Source organism: Oncorhynchus tshawytscha, linkage group LG20 (assembly GCF_018296145.1).
Source record: "Oncorhynchus tshawytscha isolate Ot180627B linkage group LG20, Otsh_v2.0, whole genome shotgun sequence".
Lineage (NCBI taxonomy): Eukaryota > Metazoa > Chordata > Actinopteri > Salmoniformes > Salmonidae > Oncorhynchus > Oncorhynchus tshawytscha.
Window position 1 is genome coordinate 42028185 of NC_056448.1, and position 26559 is coordinate 42054743.

The window sequence follows — 26559 nt, forward strand, 5'->3', positions numbered from 1 at the left end:
AGATGGCAGACAGCTTGTATGGCATCGTGTGGGCGAGCAGTTTGCTGATGTCAACGTTGTGAACAGAGTGCCACATGCTGGCGGTGGGGTTATGGTATGGGCAGGCATAAGCTATGGACAATGAACACAATTGCATTTTATCCATGGCGATTTGAATGCACAGAGATACCGGGACGAGATCCTGAGGCCCATTGTCGTGCCATTCATCTACCGACATCACCTCATGTTTCAGCATGATAATGCACGGCCCCAAGGATCTGTTCACAGTTCCTGGAAGCTGAAAATGTCCCAATTCTTCTATGGACTGCATACTCACCAGACATTATAGCATAGTAAGATATAGTATAGTAAGATGTAGCATAGTATAGTAAACTATAGTTTAAACTGTACTGGGCAGATGGCAGCCAGCTTGAATGGCGTCGTATGGGCGAGCAGTTTAGTGATGTCACCTCATGTTGCAGCATGATAATGCACAGCCCCATGTCGCAAGGATCTGAATGTCTTCCATGGACTGCATACTTACCAGACGTGTGACCCACTGAGCATGTTTGCAATGCTCTGGATAGACGTGTATGACACCGTGTTTCAGTTCCCACCAATATCGAGCAACTTTGCACAGCCATTGAAGGAGAGTGGGATAACATTCCACAGGCCACAATACTGACTGGTTTTCTGATCCCACACACCTACATTTTTTTTAAGGTATCTGACCCACAGATGCATATCTGTATTCCCAGTCATGTAAAATCCATAGATTAGGGCCTAATAGATGTATTTCAATTGACTGATTTCAGTCAATTGACCGCTGCTCGTCTAAGGCATTGCATCTCAGTGCAAGAGGTGCCACTACAGTCCCTGGTTCGAATCCAGGCTGTATCACATTCGGCCGTTATTGGGAGTCCCATAGGGCTGTGCACAATTGGCCCGGGTTTGGCCGGGGTAGGCCGTAATTGTAAATAAGAATTTGTTCTTAACTGACTTGCCTAGTTCATTTTTTAAAATATGAACTGTAATTCATAAAATCTTAGTAATTGTTGCATTTATATTTGTGTTCAGTGTAGTATAGTAAGATACAGTAGAGTAAGATACAGTAGAGTAAGATATAGTAATGTGTAGTAAGATATAGTATAGTAATGTATATTAAGGTATAGTAAGGTGTAAGATATGATATAGTAAGGTATACAAGAAATCCCACTATGCCCTGGGACGAACTATCAGCTGTTCCGGACGACTGTGTGATCACGCTCTCCGTAGCCGACGTGAGTAAGACCTACACAAGGCTGTGGGGCCAGACGGATTACCAGGACGTGTGCTCCCGGGCATGTGCTGACCAACTGGCAGGTGTCTTCACTGACATTTTCAACATGTCCCTGATTGAGTCTGTAATACCAACATGTTTCAAGCAGACCACCATAGTCCCTGTGCCCAAGAACACAAAAGGCAACCTTCCTAAATGACTACAGACCCGTAGCACTCACATCCGTAGCCATGAAGTGCTTTGAAAGGCTGGTAATGGCTCATATTAACACCATTATTCCAGAAACCCTAGACCCACTCCAATTTGCATACCGCCCAAACAGTGCCACAGATGATGCAATCTCTATTGCACTCCACACTCCCTTTCCCACCTGGACAAAAGGAACACCTATGTGAGAATGCTGTTCATTGACTACAGCTCAGCGTTCAACACCATAGTACCCTCTAAGCTCATCACCAAGCTAAGAATCCTGGGACTAAACACCTCCCTCTGCAACTGGATCCTGGACTTCCTGACAGGCCGCCCCCAGGTGGTGAGGGTAGGTAGCAACACATCTGCCACGCTGATCCTCAACACTGGAGCTCCCCAGGGGTGTGTGCTCAGTCCCCTCCTGTACTCCCTGTTCACCCACGACTGCATGGCCAGGCACAACTCCAAAACCATCATTACGTTTGCTGACGACACAACAGTGTTAGCCGACGACACAACAGTGTTAGCCTGATCACCGACAGCGACGAGACAGCCTATAGGGAGGAGGTCAGAGACCTGGCCGGGTGGTGCCAGAATAACAACCTATCCCTCAACGTAACCAAGACTAAGGAGATGATTGTGGACTACAGGAAAAGGAGAAATAAATAAATATTAAGATATAGTATAATGAGGTATAGATAGGTATAATGTAGACAGGTATAGTGTAGTAAGGTATATTAGAATATAGTATAATATAGTAAGGTATGGTATAGTATAGACAGGTATAGTAAGGTATAGTACAGTAAGGTAAGGTATCGTAAGGTATAGTATATTAAGATGTAGTATATTAAGATATAGTATAGTAAGGTTTAGTAAAATATAGCAAGGTATAGTATAATAAGGTGAAATATATTAAGATGTAGTATATTACGATATAGTATAATATAGTAGGTATAGTATAGACAGGTATAGTATATTAAGATATAGTATAATATTAGTAAGGTTTAGTATAATATAGTATAATAAGGTATAGTATATTAAGATGTATTATATTAAGGTTTAGTATAATATAGTAAGGTATAGTATAATGAGGTATATTAAGGTATAGTATAGACCGGTATAGTATATTAAGATATAGTATAATATTTGTAAGGTTTAGTATAATAAGGTGTAGTATATTAAGATGTACTATTTTAAGGTATAATATAGTATGGTATAGCAAGGTATATTAAGGTATAGTATATTAAGATATAGTGTAACATAGTAAGGTTTAGTATAATATATAGTAAGGTTGCGTTTAAGGTATAGTATAGACAGGTTTAGTATGGTATAAACGGGTATAGCAAGGTATAATATAGTAAGGTATAGTATGACGAGGTATAGTATATATAGTATAATAAGGTGTAATATATTAAGATGTACTATTTTAAGGTATAGTATAATATAGTAAGGTATAGCAAGGTATATTAAGGTATAGTATATTAAGATATAGTGTAATATAGTAAGGTTTAGTATAATATATAGTAAGGTTGCGTTTAAGGTATAGTATAGACAGGTTTAGTATAGTATAGACGGGTAAGGTATAATATAGTAAGGTATAGTATGACGAGGTATAGTAAGGTATAGTATATATAGTATATTAAGTTATAGTAAGGTTTAGTATAATATAGTAAGGTATAGTATAATGAGGTATAGTACGGTATAGTATAGACAGGTATAGTATATTACGATATAGTATAATATAGTAAAGTATACTATAATAAGGTATAGTATAATGAGGTATATTAAGGTACTGTATGGTCTCGTGTAGTACGGTGTAGTTAGGTATAATATAATAAGATATAATAAGATGTATCATAATATAGACGGGTATAGTGTAGCAAGGTATAATATAGCAATGTGTAGTAAGGTATAGTATAGACAGGTATAGTATAGCAAGGTATAGTACAGTAAGGGGTAGTACAGTAAGGAATAGTAAGATATAATAAGGTATAGTGTAGCAAGGTTTTGTATAGCAAGGTGTGGTGTAATTAGATGTAGCATAGTATAGAAAGGTATAGTAAGGTATAGTTTAGACAGATATAGTAATGTATGGACAGGTATAGTATGGACAGGTATAGTATGGACAGGGATAGTATAGACAGGGATAGTATAGACAGGGATAGTATAGACATGTATTGTATGGTGTAGTATAGCAAGGTATAGACAGGTATAGTATAGACAGGTATAGTTAGGTATAGTATGGACAGTTATAATATAGTATGGTATAGCAAGGTATAGTATAGCACGGTCGTGTATCGCACGGTATAGTAAGGTATAGAATGGTATAGTACGGTATGGTATAGGTCTCCTTGACAGTTTCCTATACTAGCTGTCTGCTCCTGCTGGTGACCAACTGGATCTCCTTAATAAGGGTGTGAATCCCCCGGGGAAATCTGATTGGATTACTGCGGCTTCTCCTTCTCTCCCCTCTATCCCTCCGCTTTCACATCCCGGACAAGCCCACAGAATAGAGTAAATAGAAGCTGCTACCGTCTGCGGATTCAGCACAGTAACAGCACTGAAGAGTGTGTACAATGTCATCTATATTTAATGAAATTTCAAAGGCAAGGACAGATAGCATGTGATTCCCAACCAACCGTTACCCCCCCAACTCAAACCACCTTAGCTGCTCAATCATCTGAAGGGATGGGCACTAACGCTAACAACTAGCATTTCCGTGTTGCCTCTTATGATAATGGTAGTATATTAAAGAACCCGCTGGAGCATTAGCTTGCGGGGTGGGGGGGGGGTGTAGCGGTTTGCGCTAGCAGGCAGACAGGCACAGTCAGTGGCACGTTAGTCATCTAGTCACCCTCCCTCTTGTTGAGCACGTCTGCTTCTATTTTTACAGGTTGTGACTGGAGACCGACGCTGCGCCCTCCTCGCCTCTTCTCTCCATCTACTCTGATCTACTCTTCCTTTCATCTCATCTCTCTGTCACCTCTGAACACCAACCACTCTTCACATTTACTCGCCTCTTCTCTCACTGGATAACTTGGGTGCTAAGAGGAGAGTGGAAAGGTGCCGCGTTACAGCCACTTGTGCCAGACGAGAATTCCGAAGAGAAGAGGAGTAGAGAGGAAGGGGGAGGGAGCGCTAGAGGGTAGTCCCGCCTCTGTGTGCTCAGTTCACTCGGAAAGGCAGAGAAAATACAAAGGAACGCCTAGCCCTAGTGGCCTGGAGCCTGGAGAAGAGGAGTGGTGTGCACAACCACAGCCACAACCTCCTACTCCTTCAGTCCCCAGCGTGTGAACTGCCAACAGGAACAACCCTTCCATCTGGCTCTTCCATCTGTCTTAATCCTGATCCAGGACCTGCTACTGTTTGTTTGGTTACTTCCTCTCTCTCGCTCAGCGTCAGTGAGGCTCCACAGCTGATCCCAGACACAGCACTGTGACGCTCTGCTCAGCGCCCAGTCTTCTACAGTTAACCCGGCAGGCTAGAAGCAGGAATAGGGAGCGCTTGACAAGAGGCTAGAGTCAGAGATGGGAGTCCTTGTTTGTGGCGTGGTGGTGCTGACGCTCATCTGTCAAAGCCATAGCTTGGACGGTGCCACAAACCCCCTGCACAGGTTTAAAAGGTAAGGGGACGGACAGTGTTGATTTGTTTAGAAGGGGTTTTGAAATGCAATTGAAAGGGAAAGGCAGATTTAGTGGGGTCATGTGAGTGGTGTGAACAGATGTCGCTTGGAAATCTCGAGTGTTCTTTGAGTTTTGTATTATATGTGTTATACTTATTTAAATTAAGTTGAAATAGCTCAGTGTACTTATGAAATAAATAGATTTTGATAAGTTTAATGCATTTCTGAAATCAATGTTTTGTAAGTTAGTCTTTTTTTTGAATGATGTTGAATTCATGCACTTTTTAAACAATTGTTAATTATACAATTATATGGCAATTAGCCTGCTGTAGTCACAAGGTACTGGAAGCCGGATGTGTTTGTCCCATGTTTGTATGGCTACATGATGAACAAACAAATGACGCAGGAGGTGGCTTCAGCATCAAACAGACACTGACACTGTTTGTAGACATGGTGACCACACAAATAGCCTTCTGGGTAGATTAGTATCAGTCAATTGCAGATATGCCTATAAGTAATTCTATAAACAATTGTATCTTCATTTAACCTACTTTTCTGGAGGTGTTCTCTCCATTTCTCTCTTGAGTCTTAGGTGTTTGTGTGTGAAGTACGCTCATCTTGCAAACTTCCAATCTCATCATTAGGAGTTCCTCAACGCATCAGGCTGTTAGGTTCTCTCATTAGTAATAGTTTTCTCCGAGGTTGTTTTGTCGCTTTCCACTAACAACCTCTTCTCTCACTGTTGTCCCCGTCGGACAGGTATCAGGAAAGTGCCTCTTCGGAGCCCAACGACTGCACTACCAGGACGGGACAACCCATGGTCCTGTCCAAATCAGGCAACTTTTCCCTGGATGTCCGCATGCCGGGGGTGTCCCCCACGGTGGTGAGTCCCCATGTTTCTGACTGTCAAAAACAACCCTGTGGAAAACCCAAACCAACCCAGTGTCTGTCAGATCTAGTTTTTTCCCCCGCTCAATGGTTTGATGGTTCAGTTTTACGTTTATTTACATATGTTTTCAAAGAACACTATCTACACTAGTCTACATAGCCTGTTAGGCTATTCAACCATTTTTGAAAATCAAATCAGTGATCATTCTCCATGATGCAACATTAGTCTGACTAGCCTTTAGGTCTCTAATGTCAAAGAGATTTTATCGAGACTTTGATCAGCGAGTAAAGGTTAGACAATGACTAATATATTAATATTCATAGACTTGACAGACATCTCCTTCCTAAGTGCAGAAAAACTCGCCGCTTTGCTTGGTTCATATCAGGAAGGTATGTTGATGATGGCCGTACAATGTTTTTCTTTCTCAGCATGTGGCTGTACATGATTTCCTCATGGGGTTGCGTCAGGGGCCAGTCCTCCTGCCATGTTTGTTTGGCCCGTATTGATCCTACAGTAATGCAGTCATTAAAGTTGACTCTCTGTTGCAGACAAGAGCTAATTGGCTCCTCAGCCTCCGGTCTTTTCCCTGCTGCTGCAATGTGCAGAGAAAACCACAGAGGGGAAGATCTCTGGTTTATCACTATTTTCTCTCTCCTCTCTCCCCTCTCTACCCCCTCCACTCCTCGCTTGCTCTCTTTCGCTCTCTCTCTCTTTTCTCCAAAAGCCAAGCCTGTGTTTAGGCTAGTGAGAAACATTTAGAGTTCAGTTTTTACACGATGGCGGAACTGTTGTCATCGGGCTCCGGGCTTTGCGTCTTCTTGGGACTGTTTTGGTTGTGTATGTGAGAGTTGAGGGGAGGGTGAGCTATTATTATTCTCAGTGCAGGTCTGTGTGAGTCATCTGCCAATGATTCATCCATGGCAAGTGTTGGCTGATAACTGTGAATGCTGAAGGGGGATTACTGGCTTGTAGAACATCTCAGAGAAGACAAACCTTAAACTCTCTTAACTTAGTGGTCAGCTTGTACTGTTGTGCTATTGATCTATCACAGGGGTTGGCAAACCTTTTGGTTCAAGGGCCACGTTGTGATTTTGAAACTCAGTGGAAGGCCACAGATTTTTTTGTGACCTATGCGTTTGTGAAAATCAACTTGCGGGCCAGAAAAAGGTCCATTGTAATTTTTGTATATTTTTTTTATCTCGTTTTAAATGTTCAAGAGTGACTGGAGTGTTGTTTTCCCCCTAAATAAAGAAATAATATACTGTTTCATTTTTTGGGGAAACCTCCCGGGGCCCGGTTTGAATGGGTTCGCAGGCCAGATCCGACCCACGTGTTGTATTTTGCCTACCCCTCGATCTATAGGGAGGTGCCCTTTCTCTGGCCCAGCAGATAGCATCGAGCCAGTTATCTGGCTGTTCAGCAGATAGCATTGAGCCAGTTCACTGGCTGTTCATCAGATAGCATTGAGCCAGTGAACTGGCTGTTCATCAGATAGCATTGAGCCAGTTCACTGGCTGTTCATCAGATAGCATCGAGCCAGTTCACTGGCTGTTCATCAGATAGCATTGAGACAGTTCACTGGCTGTTCATCAGATAGCATTGAGACAGTTCACTGGCTGTTCATCAGATAGCATTGAGACAGTTCACTGGCTGTTCATCAGATAGCATTGAGACAGTTCACTGGCTGTTCATCAGATAGCATTGAGACAGTTCACTGGCTGTTCATCAGATAGCATTGAGACAGTTCACTGGCTGTTCATCAGATAGCATTGAGACAGTTCACTGGCTGTTCATCAGATAGCATTGAGACAGTTCACTGGCTGTTCATCAGATAGCATTGAGACAGTTCACTGGCTGTTCATCAGATAGCATTGAGACAGTTCACTGGCTGTTCATCAGATAGCATTGAGACAGTTCACTGGCTGTTCATCAGATAGCATTGAGCCAGTTCACTGGCTGTTCATCAGATAGCATTGAGACAGTTCACTGGCTGTTCATCAGATAGCATTGAGACAGTTCACTGGCTGTTCATCAGATAGCATTGAGACAGTTTGAGCCAGTTCACTGGTTCTTCGGCAGTGGCTAGAGCATTGGGCCAGTAACCGAAAGGTTGCTGGATCGAATCCCAGCGCTGGCAAGGTAAAAATATGTCGTTCTGCCCCTGAGCAAGGCAGTTAACCCACTGTTCCCAGAGGCGCCGAAGACGTGGATGTCGATTAAGGCAGCACCCCGCACCTCTCTGATTCAGAGGGGTTGGGTTAAATGCTGAAGACACATTTCAGTTGAATACATTGTTGTACATCTGACTAGGTATTCCCCCTTTCCTTTCATCAGATAGCATTGAGCCAGTCTTTATTCACTTTCTCCGAAGCTTCTTTTGTCAACATTTTATCTGTACCTTTTTGTGTTGTGTGGATCTGGGCTGTACAGTGTTGGTTCATATGGTTTCTTTCTCTTATTGCAGCAACTATGGTGGATGTGTAACCAGACCAGCCCAGTGCAGCATGGTTTGGCTTGGCTAATTAGTGTGAAATGGGAATTTGAGAACAACCAGTTTTTTATCATGAATCTGGTCATCGAACATCGGTTGTATTTTGTTCTAATAGGCCCACATCAAGTTGGCCTTTTTTCTCCCCAATTTCGTGGTATTTACAGTCTTGTCTCATCGCTGCAACTCCCGTACGGACTTGGGAGAGGCGAAGGTCGAGAGCCGTACATCCTCCGAAACACAACCCAACCAAGCCGCACTGCTTCTTGACACAATGCCCACTTAACCCCGAAGCCAGACACACCATTGTGTTGGAGGAAACGCCGTACACCTGGCGACCGTGTCAGCATGTACTGTGCCCGGCCCGCCACAGGAATTACTAGTGCACGATAGGACAAGAACATCCCTGCCAGCCAAACCTCCCCTAACCCGGACGACGCTGGGCCAATTGCGCGCCGCCCCATGGGTCTCCCGGTCGCGGCCGGCTGCGACAGAGCCTGGACTCGAACCCAGAATCTCTAGTGGCACAGCTAGCACTGTGTTGCAGTGCCGTAGACCACTGCACCACTTGGGAGGCCCCAAGATGTCATTCTGCAAGAATTTGTCTGGAGAATTCTCAACTGATGAGACACCATTTTGAAAGAAAGCCAGCTGTGCCAAGAAAGAAACATGCACGCTGACCTTTTACAATAACTCTGAGTTAGATACAGCCATCACAGCGAGAGAGAGAGAGAGAGAGAGAGAGAGAGAGAGAAGGGAATTCAGTCCCCTGGAATTGATTGAATCATTTGACCGTGTTGCTGCAGCAGGAGAATAGAAGCCCAATAGAAGCCCAATAGACTGATAAATGACAGCCGAAAGCCATCAGCTATAACTAAGCAATTGCACCATTTCCCTGGAAATGACTTCCTGTCGTGTTTATTACAAATATGTCACTTAAACGACCCTTAAACGACCTGTTCCCAGGGAACTACAGCTGCCATTTTCTTCCTCTCTCCTCCATTCAACGCCCACTAGTTGTTATTTAAGCAACTACAACAAACGTTTACAGTACATGTAGGCTAGGCTGCTGGAGACCTGAGGAATAAAGAGAAAGATGATACAAATGAGAGGAGAGTTATAGACGTGTTTTAACTCGGCCGCAGATGAAGAGGTCACTCTTCAGGAGAGAGAGAGATGCTCCAGGGTTGGACACAGAGCTCTGTGTCATGTCTTTTGTCTTGATGAAGTGCTATTCTCTTCACTCCCCGCAGGAAATGTACTTCTCCCCGTGTTAACGCAAGGTCGGCGCCAGGGTGATTTAAGAGTCATGTTCACTCGTATATTAAACTGCCCGACTTCAAGCGAGCGAGGATTTAACTTTTGCTTCAGTATCTGTACTCGATAATCCGCCTAATCTGAGGACTCTCTTTGAATTTAAGAGAATCTGTCATGGTGAAACGTGTATCGGCGTATGTATGTATGTATGTATGTATGTATGTATGTATGTATGTATGTATGTATGTATGTATGTGTGTGTGTATGTATGTATGTATGTATGTATGTATGTATGTATGTGTGTGTGTGTGTGTGGTGTGTGTGTGTGTGTGTGTGTGTATATATATATATATATATATATATATATATATATATATATATATATATATATATATATATAAACCTTTATTTAACTAGGCAAGTCAGTTAAGAACATATTCTTATTTACAATGATGGCCTACCCTGGCCAAACGCTAACCCGGATGACTCTGGGCCAATTGTGCGCCGCCCTATTGGACTCCCAATCACGGGCTGGTTGTGATACAGCCTGGAATCGAACCAGGGTCTGTAGTGACGCCTCTAGCACTGAGATGCAGCACGATACAAACAATATTGGTCGTTATTGATGGCTTATAAACAAGCAGAATAATAAATGTACAATTTTATTTATTTGTAAGAGTTTATATTTCAACATATTTTTAACACTATTTATTTTAAACACTTTATTTTAAACACTATTCATTTTAAACACTTTATTTATTTTAAACACTTCATTTTAAAATGATTTAACATGTTTTTTTAACCAAAACTTTATGGATCTTTTTTTGCTCTGTAACTAAGCGAAGCATTTGTTCTCACACTGTGTCCTGTGTCGTTTCAGTCTGACACCTATTTGTGTGTGGCCGTTCCAGTACCGACAACCAGGGATGCCTATATCGGTGAGTTTTTTTTACCCAAATCTTAAAGGAATCTGGTTAGACAGACTTGGTCCAATGTAAGTGATTTGTTAAATGTCAAAAAACGAATGAAATGTATGTAATGTAATGTAGTAAAAAATAAATAAAATAAATATATATACACACACACACACACACACACACACACACCGGATAGATGCAGTGAAATATGTTGTTTGCAAATTCCAATGTTCCTCAGTCTAGGTCTCGGGAATCAAACCAGCGATACGATTTAAGGAGCTCACCCAAAATCCATTCTCAAACTCTCTAGCATATATTTCCTAGGATATTTACTTTTCGTCCCCCATTTTTCGACCCACTGAAGGGAACCACTTTTCTATGATACATACCCCCCCTTCCTGTTGTTATGGGCAACCGTCCTCTCATAAGCACCAATTTATTTTGTCTTTGACCAAGTGGCAGGGTGAATGAAATCCCATAACGCCACAGTGACCCTTAATCCCGCTGACCTATCCCAGTGTGTTGTCTATGAGCCTGGGTTTATGGGAAGGCAGGAGTTAGCCCTGCAGACACTGTTTGTCCAGCTTAGGTTTCCCAACAAGATTACTTCCCATCCCAGATTCTCAGCCAACCACATTCCACTCCCATCACTGGCATGTAACAATAAAGAGAACTCTCTGTCTTCAATCCTGTTAAATCATATTTGACCGAAGCATGCACGGAGACACACACACACACACACACACACACTCCCAAAAAGCATGCAAAAAGTATAGAGAAAAATGTATGTTTTAAGCCTTGCCAATGCATTGATATTCAAATGATTATTACATTGTGAGAATAATTAGGACTTTTCCTTACTAAATAGATTGGATGCACAGCGATTCTTCTATAGCTGGCACACATAATATAGCCATGAATAGTGGTATCATTAATCTCACTATCGCTGGTGTTATAATGAGAAAGTGATAATAAAATAAAAAAACAGCTTCCTTTTAATTTTTTTTATAGATGTATTTGTATGGAAAGACAACGTTGTTTTAGTCATCATAATAACCATACGTGATTTTTACGTAGCGCAACACCCTTCAATTGAAGAGGCGGGAAACAAACAAAAGTTTTTTATTTATTTTATTTGACCTTTTTATTTAACTAGGCAAGTCAGTTAAGAACATATACAACGGTTATAAATGACAGGAAATGATTACATAGTATTTCCTGTAAATATGGAAATGTACTACAGGTAATTGATATAATACTTACGGTTTGGAAGTCATTCGTAAGGTAAGTCCTGAGCAATCTCTATGGTGGTCTGAAACAAAAAACGTGGAATTATCCGACAACAAATTATCAATTTTTATTATTTTACCTTTATTTAACTAGGCAAGTCAGTTAAGAACAAATTCTTATTTTCAATGACGGCCTAGGAACAGTGGGTTAACTGCCTGTTCAGGGGCAGAACGACAGATTTGTACCTTGTCAGGGGGTTTGAACTTGCAACCTTCCAGTTACTAGTCCAACGCTTTAACCACTAGGCTACCCTGCCGCCCCAAAGTGGCCACATCTCTTACAAAAAACGGATAAGAAATGGAATCATAGATCATTAAAAAGGATCAGGAGAACGTATACATTGGCTACAATAATTACAATAACTTTTCAAGCACCAAATTGAGGAAATGTCTGATTTTCAAGTTAGTCCTATTCCAGTACTTTAATTTCGGCCCTCCAAATTCAAGTTAAAATAGGCTACTCCAAAAACTGCAGGTCTAACATGAAAAAACAATGTATTTGTCATGTTATTTCATTACCAAACCATATTGTGTTAATTATATCCAGAATAATTAATAGGGAGAGCGTTGGGTGTTGTTCTATAGTCTATCCTACACAATTTAACACAGTAGACTGTGTCCAATCCCAGGCACAAAAACATATGCAAACATGAATTTATTACCTTGATGCTTTCTCTTAAATCTAACGAGACCCTGCTGTAAATCAAGCAGACAACAACAGATGATGTTCTGCGATGCATACAAAGCCCAACCCCGCCCTCCCTTTGGCAAAATCCGACCACGACGCCATCTTGCTCCTACCGTCTCATAGGCAGAAACTTAAACAGGGTGTACAAGTGACAAGAACAATTCAATGCTGGTCTGACCAATTGGAATCCACGCTTCAACTTGGAAATTGGAATCCACGCTCAACCGCAAGGCTCTCCAGAGGGTGGTGTGTTCTGCACAACGCATCACCGGGGGCAAACTACCTGCCCTCCAGGATACCTATAGCGCCCGATGTCACAGGAAGGCAAAAAAGATAACCGAAGACAATAACCACCCGCGCCACTTCCTGTTCACACAGCTATCATCCAGAATGCGAGGTCCAGTACAGGTGCATCAATGCTGGGACCGAGAGACTGAAAAACAGCTTATATCTCAAGGCCATCTGACTGCTAAACAGCAATCACTAACTCAGAGAGGCCGCTGCCTACATTGAGACCCAATCACTGGACAAATGGATCACGAGTCACTTTAAATAATACCACTTTAATAATGTGTACATATCTTACGTATATTCTGTATTTTATATAATCTACTGCATCTTGTCTATGCCATCGCTCATCCATATACTTACATGTACATATTCTCATTACCCCATTTTAGATTTGTGTGTATTAGGTAGTTGTTGGGAAACTGTTAGATTACTTGTTAGATATTACTGCACTGTCGGAACCAGAAGCACAAGCATTTCGCTACACTCGCATTAACATCTGCTAACCATGTGTATGTGACAAATAAAATGTATTTGATTGACATCAATTGGCTCGGGATATTAGATCCACTGCAACTGTCTTCACCGGTGTAACGAGTGAGACACCAAAATATTCTGGAAATTCCTTTTTTTCGGCACTTTGGATCAGATGATGTGTGAATATATAACGTCCTAACTAATCAGCTGGACACTAAATGCGCATCAAGTATTTTGCAAAATTATTGAAGATCCACGTTAATGACAGTATCGATTTCGGTTTTAATTACCAAGTTATGGTGACTTTCGGTTAGAAGCATTCCATTTTTGTGCCCATGAAAACTGTTTCCATTATGTAACATAATGAGACAGGAAGATCATAGCAGATCATTCCACCATGACATGACTCTATAGATAACTGAGTAACTTCTGGTAGCAGATCATTCCACCATGACATGACTCTATAGATAACTGAGTAACCTCTGGTAGCAGATCATTCCACCATGACATGACTCTATAGATAACTGAGTAACCTCTGGTAGCAGATCATTCCACCATGACTCTATAGATAACTGAGTAACCTCTGGTAGCAGATCATTCCACCATGACATGACTCTATAGATAACTGAGTAACCTCTGGTAGCAGATCATTCCACCATGACATGACTCTATAGATAACTGAGTAACCTCTGGTAGCAGATCATTCCACCATGACTCTATAGATAAGATAACTGGTAGCAGATATTCCACCATGACTAGGTAGCAGATCATTCCCATGACCATGACTCTATAGATAACTGAGTAACCTCTGGTAGCAGATCATTCCACCATGACATGACTCTATAGATAACAGATCATTCCACCATGACATGACTCTATAGATAACTGAGTAACCTCTGGTAGCAGATCATTCCACCATGACTCTATAGATAACTGAGTAACTTCTGGTAGCAGATCATTCCACCATGACATGACTCTATAGATAACTGAGTAACCTCTGGTAGCAGATCATTCCACCATGACATGACTCTATAGATAACTGAGTAACCTCTGGTAGCAGATCATTCCACCATGACATGACTCTATAGATAACCGAGTAACCTCTGGAAGCAGATCATTCCACCATGACATGACTCTATAGATAACTGAGTAACCTCTGGTAGCAGATCATTCCACCATGACTCTATAGATAACTGAGTATGACTCTATAGATAACTGAGTAACCTCTGGTAGCAGATCATTCCACCATGATCATTCCACCATGACATGACTCTATAGATAACTGAGTAACCTCTGGAAGCAGATCATTCCACCATGACATGACTCTATAGATAACTGAGTAACCTCTGGAAGCAGATCATTCCACCATGACTCTATAGATAACTGAGTAACCTCTGGTAGCAGATCATTCCACCATGACTCTATAGATAACTGAGTAACCTCTGGAAGCAGATCATTCCACCATGACTCTATAGATAACTGAGTAACCTCTGGTAGCAGATCATTCCACCATGACATGACTCTATAGATAACTGAGTAACCTCTGGTAGCAGATCATTCCACCATGACATGACTCTATAGATAACTGAGTAACCTCTGGTAGCAGATCATTCCACCATGACATGACTCTATAGATAACCGAGTAACCTCTGGAAGCAGATCATTCCACCATGACATGACTCTATAGATAACTGAGTAACCTCTGGTAGCAGATCATTCCACCATGACTCTATAGATAACTGAGTAACCTCTGGTAGCAGATCATTCCACCATGACATGACTCTATAGATAACGGAGTAGCCTCTGGAAAGCAGATCATTCCACCATGACATGACTCTATAGATAACTGAGTAACCTCTGGAAGCAGATCATTCCACCATGACTCTATAGATAACTGAGTAACTTCTAGTAGCAGATCATTCCACCATGACATGACTCTATAGATAACTGAGTAACCTCTGGAAGCAGATCATTCCACCATGACTCTATAGATAACTGAGATAATGACTCTAGGTAGCAGATAATTCCACCATGACATGACTCTATAGATAACTGAGTAACCTCTGGTAGCAGATCATTCCACCATGACATGACTCTATAGATAACTGAGTAACCTCTGGAAGCAGATCATTCCACCATGACTCTATAGATAACTGAGTAACCTCTGGAAGCAGATCATTCCACCATGACTCTATAGATAACTGAGTAACCTCTGGAAGCAGATCATTCCACCATGACTCTATAGATAACTGAGTAAACTCTGGTAGCAGATTATTCCACCATGACTCTATAGATAACTGAGTAATCATTCCACCATGACATCTATAGATAACTGAGTAACCTCTAGCAGATCATTCCACCATGACATGACTCTATAGATAACTGAGTAACCTCTGGAAGCAGATCATTCCACCATGACTCTATAGATAACTGAGTAATGACTCTATAGATAACTGAGTAACCTCTGGAAGCAGATCATGACATGACTCTATAGATAACTGAGTAACCTCTGGAAGCAGATCATTCCACCATGACATGACTCTATAGATAACTGAGTAACCTCTGGAAGCAGATCATTCCACCATGATGACTCTATAGATAACTGAGTAACCTCTGGAAGCAGATCATTCCACCATGACTCTATAGATAACTGAGAGCAGATCATTCCACCATGACTCTATAGATAACTGAGTAACCTCTGGAAGCAGATCATTCCACCATGACATGACTCTATAGATAACTGAGTAACCTCTGGAAGCAGATCATTCCACCACCATGACTCTATAGATAACTGAGTAACCTCTGGAAGCAGATCATTCCACCATGACTCTATAGATAACTGAGTAACCTCTGGTAGCAGATCATTCCACCATGACATGACTCTATAGATAACTGAGTAACCTCTGGTAGCAGATCATTCCACCATGACATGACTCTATAGATAACTGAGTAACCTCTGGTAGCAGATCATTCCACCATGACTCTATAGATAACTGAGTAACCTCTGGTAGCAGATCATTCCACCATGACATGACTCTATAGATAACTGAGTAACCTCTGGTAGCAGATCATTCCACCATGACTCTATAGATAACTGAGTAACCTCTGGTAGCAGATCATTCCACCATGACATGACTCTATAGATAACTGAGCAGATCATTAACTATAGATAACTCTGGTAGCAGATCATTCCACCATGACATGACTCTATAGATAACTGAGTAACCTCTGGTAGCAGATCATTCCACCATGATGACTCTATAGATAACTGAGTAACCTCTGGTAGCAGATCATTCCACCATGACTCTATAGATAACTATAGATAACTGAGTAACCTCTGGTAGCAGATCATTCCACCATGACTCTATAGATAACTGAGTAAACTCTGGAAGCAGATCATTCCACCATGACTCTATAGATAACTGAGCAACCTCTGGAAGCAGATCATTCCACCATGACATGACTCTATAGATAACTGAGTAACCTCTGGAAGCAGATCATTCCACCATGACTCTATAGATAACTGATAACCTCTGGAAGCAGATCATTCCACCATGACTATAGATAACTGAGTAAGCAGATCATTCCACCATGACATGACTCTATAGATAACTGAGTAACCTCTGGAAGCAGATCATTCCACCATGACTCTATAGATAACTGAGTAACCTCTGGTAGCAGATCATTCCACCATGACATGACTCTATAGATAACTGAGTAACCTCTGGTAGCAGATCATTCCACCATGACTCTATAGATAACTGAGTAACCTCTGGAAGCAGATCATTCCACCATGACATGACTCTATAGATAACTGAGTAACCTCTGGTAGCAGATCATTCCACCATGACATGACTCTATAGATAACTGAGTAACTTCTGGTAGCAGATCATTCCACCATGATGCTATAGATAACTGAGTAACCTCTGGTAGCAGATCATTCTGGTAGCAGATCATTCCACCATGACTCTATAGATAACTGAGTAACCTCTGGTAGCAGATCATTCCACCATGACTCTATAGATAACTGAGTAAACTCTGGAAGCAGATCATTCCACCATGACTCTATAGATAACTGAGTAACCTCTGGTAGCAGATCATTCCACCATGATCTATAGATAACTGAGTAACCTATAGATCTGGTAACCTCTAGCAGATCATTCCACCATGACTCTATAGATAACTGAGTAACCTCTGGTAGCAGATCATTCCACCATGACATGACTCTATAGATAACTGAGTAACCTCTGGTAGCAGATCATTCCACCATGACTCTATAGATAACTGAGTAACCTCTGGAAGCAGATCATTCCACCATGACTCTATAGATAACTGAGTAACCTCTGGAAGCAGATCATTCCACCATGACTCTATAGATAACTGAGTAACCTCTGGAAGCAGATCATTCCACCATGACTCTATAGATAACTGAGTAACCTCTGGTAGCAGATCATTCCACCATGACTCTATAGATAACTGAGTAACCTCTGGAAGCAGATCATTCCACCATGCTATAGATAATCACCTCTGGTAGCAGATCATTCCACCATGACACCTCTGGTAGCAGATCATTCCACCATGACATGACTCTATAGATAACTGAGTAACCTCTGGTAGCAGATTATTCCACCGTGACTCTATAGATAACTGAGTAACTTCTAGTAGCAGATCATTCCACCATGACATGACTCTATAGATAACTGAGTAACCTCTGGAAGCAGATCATTCCACCATGAATCTATAGATAACTGAGTAACCTCTGGAAGCAGATCATTCCACCATGACATGACTCTATAGATAACTGAGTAACCTCTGGAAGCAGATCATTCCACCATGACTCTATAGATAACTGAGTAACCTCTGGAAGCAGATCATTCCACCATGACTCTATAGATAACTGAGTAACCTCTGGAAGCAGATCATTCCACCATGACTCTATAGATAACTGAGTAACCTCTGGAAGCAGATCATTCCACCATGACTCTATAGATAACTGAGTAACCTCTGGAAGCAGATCATTCCACCATGACATGACTCTATAGATAACTGAGTAACCTCTGGTAGCAGATCATTCCACCATGACATGACTCTATAGATAACTGAGTAACTTCTGGTAGCAGATCATTCCACCATGACATGACTCTATAGACAACTGAGTAACCTCTGGTAGCAGATTATTCCACCATGACATGACTCTATAGATAACTAAGTGAAAATCTGTTTATGGTTTGGGTACCGTTAAGGAACCCATAGTGTTGTGTCTGGTGAGGTATGTAGGTCTGTTTTAAAACAGATTATACAAGTGATGAGACACACAAATGTTTATTGAAAAGACTAGAAGAGAAGTAGTTAATATCTAGCAGATATATATATATAAAATATATATAAAATAAAAAAAGGGTCCTTGTGATTTACTTACACATGTATCTTTAGCAATTAGCATCAATTGTCAGTGAGGAAAGACACTACAGAGAGAGTCGATGGATATAGGAAGTCCCTGGCATAATGATCCATTTCTATAAATGACTTACAAAGGATTATTATGGATAATGCGAACGGCAGCGTTCTATTTATTTTCGGCGCGAAAATAAATAGAACATCTTGCACCAAAACATCTTGCACCAAAACATCTTGCACCATATCTTTCCTCAGTGCTGTCAGAAACACTATTATGGAGGACACATGCAACCACAATTTGTTTTCAAGTTACTAAACACAACTGTAAATTATGAGAACATAGTTACAACCACAATTTGTTTTCAAGTTACAAAACACAACCGTACATTATGAGGACACCGGAGACATAGCCACGATGTCGGTGACATGTTTTAAAGTTTCTCAACACTGTGTTGCGTACTGTAAACAGAACATGCCTGAATCGGCATAATCTCATTATGACAACAAACTCGACGCCACGGGTTACGACATGGCCTCGCGGAATTGAACACCCCAAGCCTTATTATCCCAAACTTTCTTGATTCTTATCTCCAACCGTAATGCAAATCCAACCAAAACCAGAATATTTTGCTGAAGCATACAGATATGACTATCTACATCCCTCCAAAAATAACTGAGAATGAGTAAATAGGGCCTGTGGGAGAGATTAACCCTGTGTTAACTTAGCCCACTGAGGCGGATAAAGCCAGTATTGCTTGCCATAGGGTTGAGCCAGGACGAGCCCCATGCCTACAGGGCTGCTGCCTGTCTGTTGCAAGATCAGGGCTTTAGAGAGGAGTGATGTCTCCATCGTCTCTCTCTCGCTCACTCGTTTCTCACGAGCCACCAGTCCTCCCGTAAAGCACATCTGTTTATCCGTGATTAATGCGAAGGCATTTGTTGCCTAATTATGGGGTGTCGTCTCCGTGGACACAGGGATACTGGGGCAGGGCGAGAGCGGCTATAGAAGGCGGGCAGCCCACTGAGCTAAGGGGCTTCTGCTCTCACCTCCAAACTCACAACAGAGAAATACAGACCACCGTGATCCAAAAATGTGACTTGTTACTGGAGTGAATAGTCCTAGACCTCTTTTAGACTAAACGAACAATACAGCTAAAAGGCTAAGAAAGGCCTCCTTTCATTTCAGTAAAAAAAATACCTCAATTTAGACATTTACTTGTTACTCATACGAATAGCGTTGCTAGGATAGAGAAAGAACAAATATTATCTTAAAAAACAGGAATTCAAGGAGAACCCGTCAAACTGTTGCTGCTGTTCTCCTTGTATACACAGTACACTCAATCTGACATATGGTGCTGTTATGAAAATTCATGAAGGAGAAAAGAAGCACCCCCCCACGCTCGGCCTGCTGTCAGAAAAGCCCCATTCATTATTCAGGTCCGAGATTATACTGGGCCGAGCCAAGTAGCCCGTCCTGGGGGTTTTCATCACTTTCATGTGGAGAAAGCATTGACTTTCTGTCAGAGCTGAAGCTCTTGCCGGCGTCTACCGTTGCCAAGCCTGCAGTGCCTGGCTTCCCTAATGAAGAAGAACAAGTGAAGAGTGTCACCTTTTAATGTTTCAAAATATGCTCTATAAACAGTAGTCTACGCTTCTCAATTTACTCCCCAATTTAATATGAGCTGTGAACTCTTTCAATAATTTGTTTTTCAGTTGTGTTGTTTTTCATTTGTTTTTAGGTTTTCACAGAGCCATACACCGCCATACACCGTACATACATGGCCATACACCGTGTATACATGGCCATACACTGTACATACATGGCCATACACCGTACATACATGGCCATACACTGTGTATACATGGCCATACACCGTGTATACATGGCCATACACCGTGTATACATGGCCATACACCGTACATACATGGCCATACACCGTACATACATGGCCATACACCGTGTATACATGGCCATACACCGTACATACATGGCCATACACCGTACATACATGGCCATACACCGTGTATACATGGCCATACACCGTATATACATGGCCATACACCGTACATACATGGCCATACACCGTACATACATGGCCATACACCGTATATACAGAGCCATACACCATACATGTACATACATGGCCATACACCGTATATACAGAGCCATACACCGTACATACATGGCCATACACCGTACATACAGAGCCATACACCGTACATACATGGCCATACACCGTATATACAGAGCCATACACCGTACATACATGGCCATACACCGTATATACAGAGCCATACACCGTACATACATGGCCATACACCGTGTATACATGGCCATACACCGTACATACATGGCCAGACACCGTATATACAGAGCCATACACCGTCTATACAGAGCCATACACCGTACATACATGGCCATACACCGTGTATACATGGCCATACACCGTGTATACATGGCCATACACCGTATATACATGGCCATACACCGTACATACATGGCCATACACCGTACATACATGGCCATACACCGCCATACATACAGAGCCATACACCGTACATACATGGCCATACACCGTATACATGGCCATACAGAGCCATACACCGTACATACATGGCCATACACCGCCATACATACAGAGCCATACACCGTACATACATGGCCATACACCGTATATACAGGCCATACACCGTACATACATGGCCATACACCGTACATGGCCATACAGAGCCATACACCGTACATACATGGCCATACACCGTATATACAGAGCCATACACCGTACATACATGGCCATACACCGTATATACAGAGCCATACACCACCCCGTTCACGGAAATTGTTCGCTCCTACAGACAGTGAGTCACGTGGCCGTGGCTTGCTGTATAAAGCAGGCAGACAGGTATCGAGACATTGTTACTTTTAAAATGAACATTAAAATGGGCTAAACAAGTGACCTAAGCGACTGAGCGTGGTATGATCATCGGTGCCAGGCATGCAGGTTCTAGTATCTCAGTGTCTAGGGTTTACCGATGATGATGCAACAAACAGAAAACATCCAGTCAGCGGCAGTCCTGTGGGCGAAAAATAGTGAGTCGAGGAGAGTTCGAAGGAGAATGGAAAGAATCGTGGAAGCTAACAGGCAAATAACGGCACAGGTACAACAGTGGTGTGCAGAACGCCATCTCAGAACCCACAACTCGTCGGTCCCTTATCAAAGATGGGCTATTGCGACCACACCGGGTTCCAGTCCGATCAGCTAAAATATTTACCTGGTCTGACGAATCCTGGTTCCTGTTGCGTTATGCTGATTACCGAGTCAGGATTTGGCGTAAACAGTAGGAGTCCATGGCCCCATCCTGCCTGGTGTCAATGGTACAGGCTGGTGGTGTGAGGAATGTTTTCCTGGCACACATGTTAGATCTCTTGCAATGTTTCCATGACTCAAAGAGTTCAGGCTGTTCTGGAGGCAAAGGGCTGTCTGACCTGGTACTAGATGTGTGTACCTAGGAAACTGGCCACTGAGTGTTTAAACTGACAATACATATACTGGCTATATATGTGAGCCATAAATATACACTGGCCATACAGTGCCTTCGGAAAGTATTCAGACCCCTTGAATTTTTCCACATTTTGTTATGTTACAGCCTTGTTCTAAAAATGATTTAATTATTTTTTTCCCTCATCAATCTACACACAATACCCCATAATGACAAAGCGAAAACAGGTTTATTAGATTTTTTTTGCAAATGTATAAAAAAATAAACATACCTTATTTACAAAAGTATTCAGACCCTTTGCTATGAGAATCAAAATTGAGATCAGGTCCATCCTGTTTCCATTGATCATACTAGAGATGTTTCTACAACTTGGATTCCACCTGTGGTAAATTCAATTGATTGGACATGATGTGGAATGGCACACACCTGTCTATATAAGGTCCCACAGTTGACAGTGAATGTCAGAGAAAAAACCAAGCCATGAGGTTGAAGAAATTGTCCATATAGCCCTGAGACAGGATTTATGTCGAGGCACAGGTCTGGGGGAAGGGTACCAAAAAATGTCTGCAGCATTGAAGGTCCCCAAGAACACAGTGCCCTCCATCCTTCTAAAATGGAATAAGTTTGGATCCACCAAACCACTCGGGGGAGAAGGACCTTGGTCAGGGAGGTGACCAAGAACCCAATGATCACTCTGACTGAGCTCCAGAGTTCCACTTTGGAGATGGGAGAATCTTCCAGAAGGACAACCATCTCTGCAGCACACCACCAATTAGGCCTTTATGGTAGATTAGCCAGACGGAAGCCACTCCTCAGTAAAAGACACATGACAGCATGCTTCGAGTTTGCCAAAAGGCACCTAAAGATTCTCTGCTCTGATGAAAACAAAGATTGAACACTTCGGCCTGAATGCCAAGTGTCACTTCTGGAGGAAACGTGCTACCATCCCTACGGTGAAGCATGGGATGGAGATGTTATTCAGCGGGACTGGGGGACTAGTCAGGATCGAGGCAAAGATGAACGTGCAAAGTACAGAGAGATCCTTGATGAAAACCTGCTCCAGAGCACTCAGGACCTCAGACTGGGGGCGAAGATTCACCTTCCAACAGGACAACAACCCTAAGTACACAGCCAATACAACGCAGGAGTGGCTTCGGCCAAGACAATGAAGCAGTGGCCCAGCCAGAGCCAAGACTTGAACCTGACCGAACATCTTTGGAGAGACCTGAAAACAGCTGTGCAGCAACTCTACCCATCCAACCTGACCGTGCATGAGATCATTTGCAATGAAGAATGGGAGAAACTCCCCAAATACAGGTGTGCCAAGCTTGTAATGTCACACCCAAGAAGACTCAATGCTGTAATCACTGCCAAAGGTGCTTCGACAAAGTACTGACTAAAGGGTCTGAATACTTAAGTAAATGTGATATTTCATTTCTAAAAATGTCAAAAAACCTGTTTTTGCTTTTTGATTATTGGGTACTGTGTGTAGATTGATGAAATCAATCAAAATCAAATCAAATGAGGGGGAAAAAACAATTTAATGCATTTTAGAATAAGGCTGTAACGTAACAAAATATGGAAAAATGCAAGGGGTCTGAATACTTAAGGAATGCACTGTATACATTGAGTGTTTAAAACATTAGGAATACATAGACTGACCCGGAGGATCAAGGTGAAAGTGATGATCCCTTATTGATGTCACTTGTTAAATCTACTTCAATCAGTGTAGATGAAGGGGAGGAGACAGGTTATGATTTTTAAGCCTTGAGACATGGATTGTGTATGTGTTCCATTCAGAGGGTGAATGGGCAAGACAAAATATTTAAGTGTCTTTGAACGGGGTAGTAGGTGCCAGGCGTTTGTGTCAAGAACTGCAATGCTGCTGGGTTTTTCCAGGCTTCCAACAGTTTCACATGTGTATCAAGAATGGTCCACCACCCAAAGAACATCCAGCCAACTTGACACAACTGTGGGAAGCATTGGAGTCGACATGGGCCAGCATCCCTGTGGAACGCTTTTGACACCTTCTAGAGTCCATGCCCCGAATTGAGGCTGTTCTGAGGGCCAAAGCGGGCAGGGCTTCAAGTCAATATTAGGAACGTGTTCTGAATGTTTTGTCCACTCAGTAGGTGAATGCCTCTGTTTTTTAAAATTATGAAGACCTGGTTGTTTCATCCAAAAACAAGACCTAGTCAACATCCTGAACGTTAAGGTGTCTAAACAACCTCATTATTCTCGAAGAATCAGAGGAGACTAGCATAAATTGTCTTTGACAAGTGGAATTATCCTCCTAAAACAAACCCTGTGGGGAGACAAGTGCTTTGTTAAGGCCTTTAACCCTGTAATTGTGTTGTTCTTTCCCCTCAGTGGATTTTGAGCCTCATGCCAGTATGGACACAGCCCATCACATGCTCCTGTATGGCTGCCGGACACCAGTCTCCACCACCAACTACTGGTAAGTCAAAGCCCACCACAACACAGTACGTGAGCTAGAATTTCCCTATGCATTTCTACAGTACTTTACACATGAATCTACCTGGTTGACCAAACAGACAGTCTGTAGAATACACAACAGTTGTGTATTAGTAAAGACTTGTTGATCTGTCCATTGTAGCACAACGAAGGACAAATGTACAAAGAGACTTTATTCACTTCCTCAGCCCCATGAGCCTAAATACAAGCACTAGACTTGATAAAAACCAAACCCTCAACACTTAGGGTACAAAGAATCAGTGTTGGGTATTACTGCCCTATTACGCTTAAATAATCAGTGTTGAGTATTACTGCCCTACTACACTTAAAGAATCAGCTGGACCACTCTAATCATTGCAGAGAGAGGGAGAGAGAGGGGGGAGAGAGAGAGGGGGAGAGAGAGAGAGGAGAGAGAGAGGAGGGAGAGAGGAGGGGAGAGGGGGAGAGAGGGAGAGGCGGGAGAGGGGGAAAGGCAAGAGAGGCGAGAGAGGGAAGAGGCAGGAGAGAGGGCAGGGGAGAGAGAGGCAGGAGAGAGAGGCAGGAGAGAGAGAGGCAGGAGAGAGAGAGGCAGGGGAGAGAGAGAGGCAGGAGAGAGGGAGAGGCAGGGGAGAGGGAGAGGCAGGGGAGAGAGAGAGGCAGGGGAGAGGGAGAGGCAGGGGGAGAGAGAGAGGCAGGGGAGAGAGAGAGGCAGGGGAGAGAGAGAGGCAGGGGGAGAGAGAGGCAGGAGAGAGAGAGAGGCAGAGAGAGAGAGAGAGGCAGGAGAGAGAGAGAGAGGCAGGGAGAGAGAGAGAGGGGCAGGAGAGAGAGAAGCAGGAGAGAGAGAGAGGCAGAAGAGAGGAGGAGGGAGAGAGAAAGCGGCAGGAGAGAGAGAGGCAGAAGAGAGGCAGGAGAGAGAGAGAGGCAGAAGAGAGGAGGAGGGAGAGGGGCAGAAGAGAGAGACGCACAAGAGAGAAAAAAGGAGAAGAAACAGAGGGAAGAGGAGACCTCTTCAGACGCTCACTGATAAACTTGCCTGTTACCATAGCAACTGCTGTCACCTCGACAACAGAGATCATGGGAGCCCTGTACAGGGTGGTGTGGGTGTGTGAGGGGGGTGGGTGCTGCAGGTCGCTCGTCGGGAGGGGTTGTTTATCTTTCCTCCCCTCAGAATGGACTCTTCAGTGTATGTGATGAGGAAGACGAAGACCACATTACGCTACCGCAACGTTCAAGTGAAACACGGCTCAGCATCTACTGACTTCCTGTGTCTGGGAGAGTCAAATCAGAATACACCTCTAGAGTCACACAGCAAAAATACACAAAGCAATGAGTATGTTTTCTAATCAAACTTGTTTTTTTAAGAGCACCGTGTGTTGACTATGACTATCAAATTCCAAACGACCATCACAATTGCCATTCGGGCTTTAATTCCTTTCATCCATTCAGCTACCCTGTTTTCATTTAAAAAATGCATCTCTTCTTCAGCTATCCTGCGGGGGTGATTTTCAAATTCCTCCCCACTCTGAAAGCACATTTGGCATTCCTCGAGTTAAAAGCGGTTGAGATATATTCTGAAACTGCCTGTGAAGCTGCTTCTGAAATCACAAGGAAGCTCTGGAGGATCAGTGGGGGGGGAAATAAAATAGGCCATACCAAGAGTGTTTGTTCCAAATGGCACCCTAGTCGCTACCTAGTGCACTATAAAGAGGCTGGGTACCATTTGGGACAAACACAATGTGTCTACCCAATCAGAACACTTGCTTCGCCCACTGCGAACACATCCACACAATTCCACATTGAGCTAGAAAAAAAAAACCCTCTCCTGAAAAAGGAAAGCTCTGTTTT

At 42.6% G+C, this 26559-nt stretch overlaps 1 protein-coding gene across 5 annotated transcripts in view; it reads left to right on the forward strand.

Moving 5' to 3' along the window:
• The window catches only part of pam (peptidylglycine alpha-amidating monooxygenase), a 126973-nt gene that overhangs the window by 13521 nt on the left and 86893 nt on the right, over positions 1-26559 (forward strand). For all 5 annotated transcript variants that reach the window (XM_024381497.2, XM_024381501.2, XM_024381498.2 and 2 more), the window contains exons 3-6: positions 4341-5069; positions 5829-5952; positions 10584-10641; positions 24631-24718. In XM_024381497.2, coding sequence (XP_024237265.1) covers positions 4975-5069; positions 5829-5952; positions 10584-10641; positions 24631-24718 — 365 coding nt within the window. In that variant the 5' untranslated portion in view covers positions 4341-4974. The remainder of the gene's footprint in view (positions 1-4340; positions 5070-5828; positions 5953-10583; positions 10642-24630; positions 24719-26559) is intronic.